The following is a 14,689-nucleotide window of genomic DNA, read 5'->3' on the forward strand; positions in this document are numbered from 1 at the left end:
CCTCCACAGTGACTCAGTCGTATTTGGAGAGTGTCTTATGACAGCTAATCTTCTTTTATGAAGTCAATAAAGAAGGGTCACATTTCAGAGAAAACACCCATCTCTTCTCACTCTGTGGCTCCTCCTTCAGTAAGCTTTTTTCCTAGAATGCAACGTCCCAAACCAGTGCATACCAGTGCTCAATATTTGGTTCTTTCATCTTGTTCCTAAAATTTGGCTATTAACCTGCGCACTGCCACAAGAAACATTATCTGGTAAAGGTAAAGGGACCCCTGACCGTTACGTCCAGTCGTGGCCGACTCTGGGGTTGCGGTGCTCATCTCGCTTTATTGGCCAAGGGAGCCGGCGTACAGCTTCCGGGTCATGTGGCCAGCATGACTAAGCCGCTTCTGGAGAACCAGAGCAGCGCATGGAAACGCCGTTTACCTTCCTGCCAGAGCGGTACCTATTTATCTACTTGCACTCTGACGTGCTTTCAAACTGCTAGGTTGGCAGGAGCAGGGACCGAGCAACGGGAGCTCACCCCGTCGCAGGGATTTGAACCGCCGACCTTCTGATCGGCAAGTCCTAGGCTCTGGTTTAACCCACAGCGCCACCCGCGTCCCAACATTATCAGACCCGTATGCAAAAAAAAACCCACCATGGTGTTTGGTGACCCCTGTTTGATATCCCTCATGCATCTATTTTTCTACATCCGCTCATGCTTCAAGGGTCTTGAGGGTCTGCTGTTCTCCATTTCTCTCTGTACATCACTTTGTGAGGGCTTGGCCACAAAAAGCAAAGAATACATTGCAGGAATAAATAAGTAAGCTAAGAGGCTACAGGTGAATATGAGGCTCAAAGAGAAACAGAAGAACTATACCTCAGGGGCAGAACATCTGTTTTGCATGCAGAAGGCCCCAGGTTCATTCCCCGGCTTCTCCAGGTAGTGTTGGGAGGGAAGCCCTGTCCAAAACCCTGGAGAGCTGCTGCCAGTCAGTGTGGACAATACTGAACCAGATGACCCAATGGTATGACTCAGGACAAGGCAGCTTCCTGCCCTGGAAAACAGAGTTGCTATTTCCAACCAGAAGACAGTAGTCACACAACTCACAATAAGTTGCAGTTGGGAAATATTTAAACATCAGCTGTCGCAGCCTCAGCAATCTTGCTTTAGAAGCCCTAAGAACATTAGAACTCAAAAATTATCCAGGAAAGTTGGAGCTTTGTGGGGCGCAGGCAGAGAAACCCTTGTCAAAAGGTAGGGTGCATTATTTTGAGTGAGGATTTTAAAGCTGGGTTTATTTATATCTTGCTTGGTCCTATTTCAGGAAAGGTATGAAGGCATTTAACATTGGCTAATGTGGAGTTACGCAAGTCTTGGCCTACAGGCTCTGCATCTGAAGCACTGCTGCTCTATGATGTATGCAAAGCAGGAAGGAGGAACTAGAACAGCTTTCCCAACCTTGTGCCTGGAAAATGACGCTGGACTTCAACTCCCATCTGACTCAGCCAGATTGGCCAATGGTCAGGGATGATGGGAGTAGGAGTTCAACAACAGCTGGAGGCCATCAGGCTGGAGTGAAGGCTTAACTAAAAGTTTTTAAGAGTTGGGGGGGGCATGTGATGCACAGCAACCTTGCTGAAGGTAACACTGAGGTCCAGCACCGAGGGCCTTCTGGCAGTTCCCTCACTGCGAGAAGCCAACTTACAGGGAACCAGGCAGATGGCCTTCTCGGTAGTGGCGCCCTCCCTGTGGAACGCCCTCCCACCAGATGTCAAAGAAAACAACAACTACCAGACTTTTAGAAGACATCTGAAGGCAGCCCTGTTTAGGGAAGCTTTTAATGTTTGATGTATTACAGTATTTTAATATTTTTTTGGAAGCTGCCCAGAGTGGCTGGGGAAGCCCAGCCAGATGGGCGAGGTATAAATAATAAATTATTATTATTATTATTATTATTATTATTATTATTATTATCACATCTGGGTCTGTTCCGTGAGATGGTCGAGAAGTCACCTGCAAAATCTTGCAGCTGTACCATCCTACCTAGAACTACTCAATGGGACTTAGTTCTGAGTACAGATGAATAAAATCTGCCTGGTGAGTTTCATAGAAGAAAGGCAATTTTTTAAAAAATGGCCCAATGCCCATGGAAAGAAGTTGGGTCAAACTATTATCATCTGTCATGACCCTCCAAAAATAATAATAATAATGCTAACAATACACAAGTGAAACTGACCTGCTGGTTTTGAACAAACGAAGGTCAACTTCAGAAGACAAAAGCCCTGCCTTTATTTGTTTAATAGATCGGTATCCAGCTTTTTTAAAGGGACATGGGTGGCACTGTGGTCTAAACCACAGAGCCTAGGAATTGCCAATCAGAAGGTCGGTGGTTCGAATCCTGCAGTGAGGGGTGAGCTCCCGTTGCTCAGTCCCTGCTCCTGCCAACCTGGCAGTTCGAAAGCACGTCAAAGTGCAAGTAGATAAATAGGTACCACTCTGGCGAGAAGGTAAATGGCATTTCCATGCGCAGCTCCCTCGGCCAGTCAAGCGAGATGAGCGCCGCAACCCCATCTGCAACTGGACCTAACTGTCAGGGGCCCTTTTACCTTTTTATCCTTTTATCCTCTAGCTTTTTGACTAGAGTTCTCAAAGGGGACTGGCAACATACATTTCACTGCTCCATTTAGAATAATATTATTACGTCCGAGCACTGTTAATTTCAACATTAACTTTTCCAACACTACAATATCCCATTCCTTTCTGTACTAGTAATTCAAATCAGCTCCAGCCATATCCCTCCAAAACCTTGCAATCATGAGTCATGAAACAGCCAATAGTGTCCAACTAGCTCCCTACTATAAACTATAGAATATCACCTTCCATAAGAAGATTAAGGAGTGCTAGTTGTGGTGAGGGTAAAATACAACACTTTATGATAGATCTGATTTCTCAAAAGACTGTATCCCAGAAGGCTTTGGCTTTGGCTTTGGGACATTCCCACCATAGATGCAAATATGTTCCTCACCCATTCTGTATTGAGGCTCTCGGGTCTTTGCTGCTCCTCACGCAGATCATTATCAAGGCAAACAGGAAGAAGAAGGCAGCTGTGGCAAAGCACATGCGGTATACCGATTTGTGACCCAGGAAGGACTTGCAGGCGACTTTACCGTGGGCACCGAAAACTGTATTGCCTTCATCACAGAACCCAGGAATCTGGTAAAAGTTACACATAAATAATAGGTTTAATCTTGGTACATGCCTACCAGAACTGCTGCCTTGCAGCAGGAGTGCCTGTTTGCCTCCACTTATGCTCTGCTTGCATATTTGGAAATAAAATTATTTTTCCAAAACACTCTACATTTCCAGAACACCCTTTCATCAGTCTTGGAACAGTACTTCTAAATCAGGCACAGAGAACCTGTGGCCCTCTAGAAGTTGCCAGACTACAATTCCCATCATGCCAACCATTTTTTGAACTGGTGCCAAGGCTGGCCCTACTACTACTAGGCAGAGTGAGAGCAGCAGATGCTTGGGAGTGAGGCAGCAGTTTCCACCCCCCCCATTCCCTCTGCACCCCCTAAGCTACCCTGCTGTCTCCCATTGCCAGCTCAGTTTGATTCCATGTCCTTGGCCTCAGGCAACAAAAAATGTCTAGAGCCCTGGCTGAGTCTGATGTGCTGTTGTTGTTGCTGCTGCTGCTGCTGCTGCTGTTGTGTATTTTGTGTTCTCATTCTATATTTTGTTGTTGTAAACTGCCCTGTGACCTTTGGATGAAGAGCAGTATACAAATAATAATAATAATAATAATAATAATAATAATAATAATAGCTTCTTATAAAAGAATGAGTGCAAAGATCCTGGCCTTAACAGACCATCTTGGCTGTGAGTCCTGTAATACCTGCTCCCTGCTTTGCTGGACTTTTCCCACCTGGCCTGGGAAGACAGGACCCTGACTTACTCCAGCTACCAAAGCCTTGAGGGTGGGTTTAACTGTGGAAAGGCAGAATACAAATAAAATTATGTATGATGAGAAATGTAATTAGGAACATCCGGAGGGGCTGCAAGTTAGCCACCCCATTGAAACATGGTTGCTTACCTTGTAGAGTTCTGCTTCTACTCCGGGGATGATCATGATAATAGACACCAACGTTCCCAGGAACAGGAAGAAGGTGAAGCTCAGGCGTGTGATGGTGGAGTTCTTTGTTGAGGGGCAACAGCCACACAAGAGACAAGGAGCAGAACCACAAAGACATGACACCTGGCAGTGAAAGAACAGCAATGAATATCCAAAACAGGGCAAATATTTATTGTTTATTATTACATTTATACCCCATCTTTTCCTCCAAGGGGCTCAAGGCGGCATACATGGTTCTCTTCCGCCCCATTTTTATCCTCACAACAACCCTGTGAGGTAGGTTGGGCTTGAGAGACTGTGACTGCCCTAAGTTAACCCAGCAAATTTCATGGCTGAGTTGAGACTTCCCCACACTGATTCTTTCTTTCTTTCTTTCTTTCTTTCTTTCTTTCTTTCTTTCTTTCTTTCTCTCTCTCTCTCTCTCTCTCTCTCTCTCTCTCTCTCACACACACACACACACACACATGAACAAACTGGAGGGTGCCAGAAACATTGAGACAGGAGGCACATAGACCATGGCTGTTGTTGGGAAAGAGGTTATATCTAGTGAGTAACTTCAGATTACTGGTCAGTCAGCTTCAGGTTTCAGAGCAAGATTGTATCTCAAGATACAATGGAAACGTTTGTGACTTGAGAGGGAAAGCAGGTCACTTTTTAGCTTTCCTTTCTTTGTCCTTTTGCTCCTTTGGGACATTTATTATGTGCCTGTAACTGTTCTTAGACCAAAATGTTCTCTTTTTTTCCCTTTATGAACTACATTTTTTTCCCTTTTTAAGTCAACTTTTAATATTGTTTCATTAAAAACTTTATGGTCTCCCTTAGTCCACGTCAAAAACACCAAGTCCTACACTATCTTTGAGCCGTTCTAGAGGTGACACAAAGGGAGTTTTAGGCCGATAGGTGGAAGGTGGCCCTGTAGAAAAATAAAATCACCTGACGGTGATCTAAAGAGAAGAGTGGGTGAACAGAAGGGAACATCCGGTACAGCCAGGAACTCCCTTCCCCACATGGCACAGAACCCAGGGAATCTGGGGTGCCATAACAACCACAGTGAGGGGAAAACAAGATGGCAGATCATTGGTTCCTCTTCCAAAACCCCACCCTGATAGTTAGTAGCATTTGCAGCCTCTGACACAGGACAGGAGAGTATCAGGTTGGTCACCCCTGATATAGAGATTGTTAAGACTGTTGAGACTACAATCTGCCCACTCATTCTTTTATGACAAGCTGTATTCATAGATTTCCTAATAGTGCTCTTACATTCATGGTGTTTGGAGTTAGTTAGTTAGTTAGTTAGTTAGTTAGTTAGTTAGTTTTACACAGTGTGGATATAAGTAATGGCTTATAACATCGGGTAATATATTTTCCTGCATGAATCTCAGTTCCTTATCTAGGACATTCTGCATAGCAGCTTTCATCCACTTGGTGCCCCTCCAGATGTTTTACACTACAACTCCCATCAGCCCCAACCAGCACTGTTGACTGATGGGCACTGGCAAAATCAGGTGTCATCTCCAGGGATGCTGTAGGCATGTATTTTTACATCTGGATGCTGTACACATGTGTGTGATTTTTACAACCTTTGGGGTTTTCTGCTTGTGCGTTTTTCCCCTTCCCCAACAAGGCTGCACAAGCATCAAATATGGTGTATTAAGGAGAATATGGCATAGCAGTGCCAGATTCCCCCGTCTGGCTTATATGCCACTATGATTGCTCCATAAATATACCAAGTTAAATAGTAACTTCCAAAAGATAAGCCATGCAAAACTCCAGTAGTTTTCCACACTGAGTGATCAAGACAGCCAAATTTCCCTCTAAACATGAAAGCAGTGCTAGGAAAAGGAGCCCTTTCCTATTATTTCTGGAAAACCTGACCAACTAAATGTGCATACACAATACACCATTCACTGCCAACACCACCAGACAATGCATCTTCCAATTTGACAAAATCAGTTACTCTGATTTATTAGCAACCCATAATCTGATCCCAATTTGGGGGATTTTTCTTCTGGAAACATTCAGAACCAATCAAATGGTTTCTAATGGTTCTTTGTGTGTCCCCCTTCTTCTGTATGGGTGTCTTTTGACCGGAGCTTTCCAAACTGTGTGTCGCGACATGTTAGTGTATCAGCTGCAGTGTGTAGGTGTGTCGCACCAACATTCCCTGCGCTCCTCCCAGGGCTGGAAAGGGGTTAGTTTAACCTCTGGTTTACAAGTAAAACTGAATTACTGTGTCGCAAAATGATGTAAAACTGAATTACTGTGTCGTGAAATGATGTATGTCTAAAAAGTATGTCAAAGACATGGAAAGTTTGGAAAGCTCTGCTTTTGACTTTGCTACTGCCATCATCAAAACTGCTCTGAATATTGTTGAGTTATTGCTTAAAGCAGGGGTCAGCAAACTTTTTCAAGCAGAGGGCCGGTCCACTGTCCCTCAGACCTTGTGGGGGGGTGGACTATATTTTGGGGGGGAAATATGAACGAATTCCTATGCCCCACAAATAACCCAGAGATGCATTTTAAATAAAAGGACATATTCTTCTCATGTAAAAACACGCTGATTCCTAAACCATCCATGGGCTGGATTGAGAAGGCGATTGAGCCGGATCCAGCCCCGGGGCCTTAGTTTGCCTACCCGTGGCTTAAAGCCATTGTTGTTAGCCACCTGGGCCACACTACAGAAAAGTGTGGGTATTGATGCTTTTTAATAAAGAAATATTAGAATTTAATAATAACGAGGATTTGAAGTTCATGATGTTGTCATAGGTGGAAGGCAGCTTTCAACTGCAAAGCAGTCGTTGCAAAACATTGCCCCGGTTCTATTAACTATTACCCAACCCCAAATGACACATCACAATCCAACATCATGAAAGTTAGACCATTTGTCAGAGACTGTCCACCCACCTTTTCCTGGGTCGGGTGCTTCCTCAAACACACACACATCACTATTTTCTATTTTCTCTCAAAAACAGCTGGTGCATTCTTGCAAATGGATATTTAATAGTGCAGAAATATAGGGGGCCTAGGAGGAAAATATACAAGGGACACACCCTCCTTTGTTCAGAAGTTTCAGTGTCTCAGCACAGTTGCTCATTACAGAAACTTCACAGGTTGCTCCACATTTTCAAGCTATTCTGTCATGCATTGCATGACTAAGTTCACGATGCTGTAGGTACAAAATTACTAAAGAGAAAGCCCCACAGCACCCAGAGGCCCTTCTGAGTAGGCACACACAGGTAAGGCTTCGCAGCTGTCCTCAAATATAATACTGTTACAAAAGACAGCCCCTCTCTCTCTGCCAAGCAGTGGCAAGAGTGCATGTGGTCACAGGAACACACACATAGGGTCTGTGTCTGTTTGGAGAATGGAAGACACGGCAGAGACTGCTGTGCTTTAAGAAATATGGTTTATTCACCTATTTACACCTTCAGCCTGCATGGAGCGGGTCCAGATCTTATGCCATAGTCATCCCAAGAGGCAGCAGCGTAAGCTGCCTGCAGCCAGTCCACTCCTAAGATGGATCTCACCCTCACTTCCTCCTTCTGACTCCCAGAAGATCCTGCTTCCAAACTCCCTTTTCCTGTCCCCTCAAGCACATACCCCATCCCCTTGGTAATATCTCAACCCCCCCCCCCCCCAAGATTCCTCTCCTCTACAGCCCATCATTGTTCCCTTAATGGTCCTAGCTTGGCCATGCTGGTTTGCATAAGCCAGCCTAGGAATTTCCTGAATTCCCTGTCTGGCACAGTTCTGCACTTTAATCCATGTCTCAATTAATCAAAATCCTAAAGTTTATTCATTTTACCTACATCTATTACACCACACACACATAGACTTGAAAGTACTACCAAATGTGTGCCTCCTTACCGGAAAGTGAATTCCACCAGGAACTTTGTCTGGCTCTGGGTTCAGTTCCAGGCATCTCCAGGGCAGGGTAGGGAGGGACCCCTGTCCTGGCCCTTGAAGAACTGCAACCCATCAGGCTACACCAGTGCCCCCAACCTGGTGCCCTCCAAATGCTGTTGGACACCGATCAGCCCCAGCTAGGATGCCCAGCAGTCAGGGATGATGAGAGCTGGTGTTCAACAACATCACGCTGGATGGAATGATGGCCTGGCTTGCTATAAAGGCAGTTTCTGCTACTCCTACAAGTAAAGATTCAAATAGGCCTTCTCCCGAGTAGCTATAGAATGCAGCCTCAAACATTTTACTTAGAAGTTGCTGCATTCACATAGATAATCTGAACTGGCCAAATATCAGATTGATAGCCACTTGAGATAGGAAGGCCCTATTGCGGGACAGGGAGATGACAACAATTAGTTACACACCACATTTCATTGGGTTCAATATTTTGGCCTATTTAAACTATTTTTTTACAAGTTTCCTCTGGTTTTATCTGTTTGCTTGTTTCCAATTCGGCTGCTTGATAACACTGGTTCATTGCTATTCTTCTGCATAAACTGGTCCTATTTAAGTTTTTCACCCAATCAATCAATTCCCTTAGGTGAATTATCAGCCAAGATTAATTCTGTACAAGGACAGGACAATCATTCAGAAGCAAGGAGCACACTTTGTTTACAGACGAGGCATGTGTATGTCCTAGCGGGTATCAAGAAATGAGGCATACTTTGCTGCCCAAAATTGTTGGCAGAAAACTTTTTAACCCTGTTCTGAAGATCTGCTGGCTGGGGAACTGTTAGATCCATTGTTCAGCTGTTTTTTTAAAAGATTGTAAAATGGCAAAAGTTTGCAAACTAATCGGACAAAACTTTTTTTCTTCAAGTTGGAACTATGACTATATATTACTGCAGTATGGGAGAATCTGAGGAGTTTCTTCAAACTTGCGACCAAGGGGAAATGAAGAACTGTGTTAGGTTCTGAGGGGGTTTAATCTTTCCCAGAAAGCCTGTTGATTTTTATTTCAGACAAGGAGGGGGCAAAAGCACAGGGAGGTGAACCGAAGTGGCAGCGAAGGCGATACAATCATAGAATCATAGAGTTGGAAGAGACCACAAGGGCCATCGAGTCCAACCCCCTGCCAAGCAGGAAACACCATCAGAGCACTCCTGACATATGGTTGTCAAGCCTCTGCTTAAAGACCTCCAAAGAAGGAGACTCCACCACACTCCTTGGCAGCAAATCCCACTGTCGAACAGCTCTTACAAGGTGGAAGAAAGTGAGCTGACCAAAGGGGAATGTGAGAGGGAGGCAGAAAGGCAACACCAGCAGGTGAAAGAAAGCAGGTGAAAAGAAAGAAAGGGTAGAAGTGTTTGAGGCGCTAAGGAGAAGGTGGGAAAAGGCATGAGAAGAGAGAAAGAGGCAACATAGCTGGTGGCAGAAAGGATTGTGGGAATAGGTGAGAAAGTGGAAGCAGGTAAAGGACTGAGAGGGTGGAAAGAGGTGGCAGAGGGAAGGTGAAAGGCGAGAGGAGTAAAAACAAAGGCAAGATAGGTGATGGAGGACAAAAAGTGAAAGAAGGTAGGAGAAAAAAGGCAGTTGCTGGTGACACAGAAAGAACACAGGCTATGAAATTTGTGGAAAGGGTTAGATGAGGCAGTCCAAGTTGTTTTGCCACTGCAGGCAAAACTCCCCACCACCCCAGAGCAGATCTGGGGGCTCCCCCCATGGAGTCATGCCCACACTGCTACCAGCCCCACCCCTGAGGCTACACCCTCACCCATGGCTGCACCTATGTTGCCGCCCTGGCGTAACGGCGAGGGTGCAGTGGTGAGGACAAGGGTGCTGTGGCGGCAGCAGAAGTGGCATGGGCAAAGCTGCCACAGGGCTAGCAGCAGCACCATGGTAGGGGCAGGGAGGGTGTTGGACCTGCCTCCCAAGGCAAATGGCTTCGCCTTGCGACGCAAAGGCTTCCGTGCTAACAAAACACAAGCACCCATGGTGATGTTGACTTCCCCTCTTCCTCAACAGCAACCACAAGCTTTGTTGGAGAGAAGAAGCAAAAAAACCCACTGAGAATCAAAAGAGGACGCAGCTACTAAAAGGGCTCAAAAGTCTGATCAACAATACAGGAAACATTGGTTCACTTGTATTGAGGGAGAGGGAATAGTATGCCGGCATGTGATAGGTGGTGAAATGCCATCATGCAGTAAATCAAAAGTGAAGATATGGAAGTGGGCTCCAAGTTCCTGGTTGGGAGTTTGAGGTGGGTCTCAGGTCTAGACGAGCTGAAGACCACTAGTGTGCACCAACTGGCAGTAGATCTCCAGGATTTCCGACAGTTTTTTTTCTGCCAGAACCATAGCTGTCAACTTACAGATTTGAAAATAAGGGACCAGCAGCCTCGAAAATAAGGGATCAGGAGCCAAAATAAGGGATTTTGAGAGCACAGGTATGTTCGACTTCTGAGCCCCTCCGAGCCAAAGGCAGAAAGCCCAGCCAGCAGCCAAACGAAGCCTCAAGAGGTGGTTCCCACAGTGCAGCAAGCAAAACCACCGTCACCTCTCCACTGTGAAGCGCTGAGCAAAGGCAATGCGGCCGATTTGATCGGCACAAGGCATGCAAGCTCCCCCGCCCCCAGTCGTTCTTAAACTCCTTATTGGGTGAGCAACACAGCCAAGCAACACAGTTTGAGCCTCCCTCCTCCCTGGCCGGCAGGGAGGGAGGGAGGGAGAGGAGCTACTTCCTTTGAAACCCAGGAAATTTAAGGGACATCATCAATAAGGGACAGCAGCAGGACACAGCGCTGGGATAAGGGACTTTCCCGCCAAATAAGGGACGGTTTACAGCTATGGCCAGAACCAGCTGCAGATGCTGGGGATTGAACCTGGGACCTTCTGCATGCAAAGCATATGCTCTACCACTAAGCTACTATTGCCCTTCCCCACTTGCAGCATCCTTAATCTATATCCAGCCAACCACATCTTGTTTTTCATTGCCGTTCCTTGCTTTGGGAACACTTTTTATCAAAAGGATGCTTGGAAATTCCCCCCCCCCCCAAAAAAAGAGAAAATAAAAATTACGGGTACCACTAAAGAAATTGATTTTCTACATTTTTTATTTTAGATTGTGGGTAAATTTAAGCATGCAACAAACTTGGCTGGCTTCAAAGGAAATTTTCTGTGGCCACCAGGCTAATCTTCCTCAACATGTAATCAGCATCAATCACAAGCTTGTTTCTGAAGCTACAAAAGTTGCTGTTTGTTAATGAAAAATTAAATGATAATAGCAGTAGCAGTAGCCATTCTGTACATGGGGCCTAACAGAGTGGTATGGGCAACATAGAAAGATCTCCGCTCCCTAAGAACTTACAACCTAGGACACATAAACCAGCCTCTACTGCATGCATACATGCACCCAAAGAACTACAAAAATGCAATAGGTTTCACACTGCAATTACTGTCACTATCAATAAAATCTGATCCATGTAGTTCCAAGGACCACCAGTAGTTGATGAGCTTCATTCAGGTGGTCCATGTCAAGTGTATGGATTTGTGGCAGGAGATTGCAACATCCATCACACAATCCATCGTATAAATTTTGCATTGTATTTTTATTGCTGCTTTCATTTCTTGTATTGCACTTCATTGTATTACAATTCAGACTGTAATACACAACACATAAGAAATAAAAGCAACAATAAATATCCATTTTTTAAAAAAAAATCATACAGCATTTAACACAGTGAATTAAGTGGTCTGCCAAGACCCTCAGCAATTTCCAAGTGGGCTATGGAGAAGAAAGACTGAGAACTACCTGTTCTGATTTTAACAAGATCAGATTCCTGGCAATAGTAAAAATTCTTCAATTTGGGAAGAACGTCAACTTTTTTTGAGTGACCTGTGAGTTAAATGCTTCTCAAATACTGATGCTAAAAGCACAATCCTGTATATGTCTACTCAAAAGTAGGTACACTGAATTCAATTGGCCTAACTCCACATAAGTAGGGAGGCGTTGTTCTTGGTTGTTACTATGTTATGTATTTTTGTGTTTTTATATTGTAAACCACCCTTGATCCTCAGATGAAGAGCGGTACAGAATTTTAATTAATAATAATAATAATGTATAGAAATGCAGCCCAAATATGCAGACACATGCAAGAAACCCTATCTAATTGCTATATTATGAATTATTGCTTCCTCCCAGCAACACCCCCGGTTTTACCTTCCTGGGTGTGGGCAGGTCAAAACAAAACAGCAACATTGCAGGCAGGTGCACACAAACTGCATGACCAGAGATCAATTATTACATAAATGTTGTTCCTGGAGGAAGAAGCTATCCAGCCTTGGAGAGTGCAAGATGCAAAACCTTTCACATGCATCAATCTTTCAGACTTGCATTTAAACCCCAAACTGCAACAAGGGAGCAAAAAGATTTTTCATTATCATCCATGCCATTATTCTCCTCCTCTCTTTAGAGTGCAGGTGGTGGACCTACAGCCTTCCAGATGTTGGCGGACTCCATCTGCCATCAGCCCAAGGCAGGGGAAGGGCTACATCTCTAGAGCAAAGAAGCTGCCCTGCTGACAGAATGTCCCAGGTTCAATTTCCCCAGCATCTCCTAGCAGACCTTGGAACATCCCTCTGCCTGAAACCCTGGACAGTCTCTGCCAGTCAGTGTAGCCAATACCAAACTAGATGGTTTGACTCGGTGTAAGGTGCTTGCTATGTCCCAGTGGCCAAGGATAATGGGAGTTCTAGTCCAGAAAGCACACGGAGGGACAGCTTTCGATGGACCTGATGCAGAAAGATCCCGAAATGGTTTAAGGTGGATCTCGGCTCTTAAAGCTTGAAGACTTTACTTCAAAATCCACACCACTCATACGGATAAAGGAAACATTATTTGTTTGTCTGGTTGTATGCTTGTTTACTTGTATGTATGTCTGTTTTCTCAAATGTATTTATTTTAAATTAATTTTTTTTTAAAAAAGGAAACAAACAACTTCCTTTGCATCTGATCGCATGTTCTCTTTCTGCACATTTATTTTACAGCATTGACAACATGCCACCCCATAACATAATGCGGCTTGCACGAAATAATTCTAAGAACAAATTTATACACACAATAACACAGAGAACCATAACGTTAAAAGCAACTTAAATGTCTGACTGTCTTTTTTAAAAAAGCAAACACAAGAATAAGAAAGACAGGAAACTGGTGGTATGGACTACGGATGTGCAACTATTTGCAGTAGTCAAGCCACAACTTGTGTGTGGTTCTTCAGCTATCAGGTGAGGAACATAAGAAGACCGTTGGATCCTGCCAGTGACCCATCAAGTCCAGCATCCTGTTCTCAACCAGATGCCTATGGGAAACCTCCATTCAGGATTTGAGAACAAAACCACTCTCCCCTCCTGTGGTTTTAGTATTCAGAAGTATTACTGCCTTCAACTGTGAAGGCAGAGCATAGACATTGTGGCTAGTAGCCATCAGTAATAGCCTTCTCCACAAATTTGTCCAGTTCTCTTTGAATGCCATCTAGGTTGGTAGCCATTGCTGCCTTCGGGGTCTCTGGAAGAAATTAAACTTTGGGCCACAATCCTAACCCCCATTTACCTGGCAGTAAGCCCCACTGAATTCAACAGGACTTCTGTCCAAGGAAACATGCTTAGGAGTGGCTGTGATCCTCTCACTGCTTGCTCTTGAGCAAGCCCCATTGAATTCTACAGAGTTTACTCCCAGCCAGAGATGTTTATTTCTGATGCCTGCTAAAACCATGATAGTTTAGACCAGCTTGTGCAGATGCTTAGAAAGTTGAGGCAATTTTAATCTCTTTTAGCATTTTAACTTTTGTGGGCTTTTAAGTGCAACTGTACATTTTTCCTCGATTCCCTTGTTTTACTTGTTGGTAAACCGCTTTGAGGGTTTTCTTTTCTTTCTTTTCCCAACCAAGCGGTGCACAAATTTTATGAAATAAACGACCAGGATTGCATTGCTTGAGTATGCCCAGGATTTCAAAAGACCTGCCGGTCCTTTGAGCAAACGCTTTCCAAGAGGAAGTAAAGACAGGAGCGTGATCGTCAGTCTGTAAACGGCAGAGTTTATGATTCTCATCAGAATAATAAATAGAATGACAAGAAATATATACTATAAAATCCACAATTTGGGGAGTGGGGACGGAAGGGGCAGGCAATGCGTAAAAGGGAGAGCGATTTTTTTAAAAAAGGCGAACAAAGAAAGGCTTGCCCAGTTGAGACGCTGAACAAAATGGGACTTGTGTCTCCGAAGAAAAGCAGAGGTGGGCTGTCAACCCCCAATCCGGCTGCGGCTCAGCCCTTATTCCACTAAAAGCAGCCATCGAAGCAGAAATAAGAGGCGAAGGCACGCCTGACCCAACCCAAGAGCCCAGAGAACGATTAGTTCCGCCACCCCACCCCTCGAAGAATTTTCTTCTTCTTCTTCTTATAAATCTATATATTTAAAGAAGTTGCAAAAGGCACTCACGCAGCTCAGCAAAGAGCAGACCCCGAGGCACGCTCCCATGACGCCGCTGGCCCCCGAAACGCAACACCGTCCGGCTCAGATCCCGACAAAGTTGCCTCCTCGGCTCGACCTCCCCGAAGCCGCTCGGGGTTCCTCGGCACGTTCCGGCTCTTGCCCACCTCTTCGGC

General features: G+C 44.8%; 1 protein-coding gene across 1 annotated transcript in view; it reads right to left on the reverse strand.

Moving 5' to 3' along the window:
* SERINC2 (serine incorporator 2) overlaps window positions 1–14,680 on the reverse strand; it is a gene marked incomplete at its 3' end in the record, with an annotated part of 29,763 nt that extends 15,083 nt beyond the window's left edge. Inside the window, exons 1-3 of the mRNA XM_081016765.1 lie at window positions 14,523–14,680; window positions 4,083–4,244; window positions 3,012–3,199 (exon numbers count right to left, since the gene is read on the reverse strand). Coding sequence (XP_080872891.1) covers window positions 3,012–3,199; window positions 4,083–4,244; window positions 14,523–14,561 — 389 coding nt within the window. The 5' untranslated portion in view covers window positions 14,562–14,680. The remainder of the gene's footprint in view (window positions 1–3,011; window positions 3,200–4,082; window positions 4,245–14,522) is intronic.
* Window positions 14,681–14,689: the final 9 nt, after the last annotated feature.

The sequence above is a fragment of the Podarcis pityusensis genome (genome assembly GCF_964106645.2).
Source record: "Podarcis pityusensis genome assembly, chromosome: 8".
In the NCBI taxonomy this organism is placed as follows: Eukaryota; Metazoa; Chordata; class Lepidosauria; order Squamata; family Lacertidae; genus Podarcis; species Podarcis pityusensis.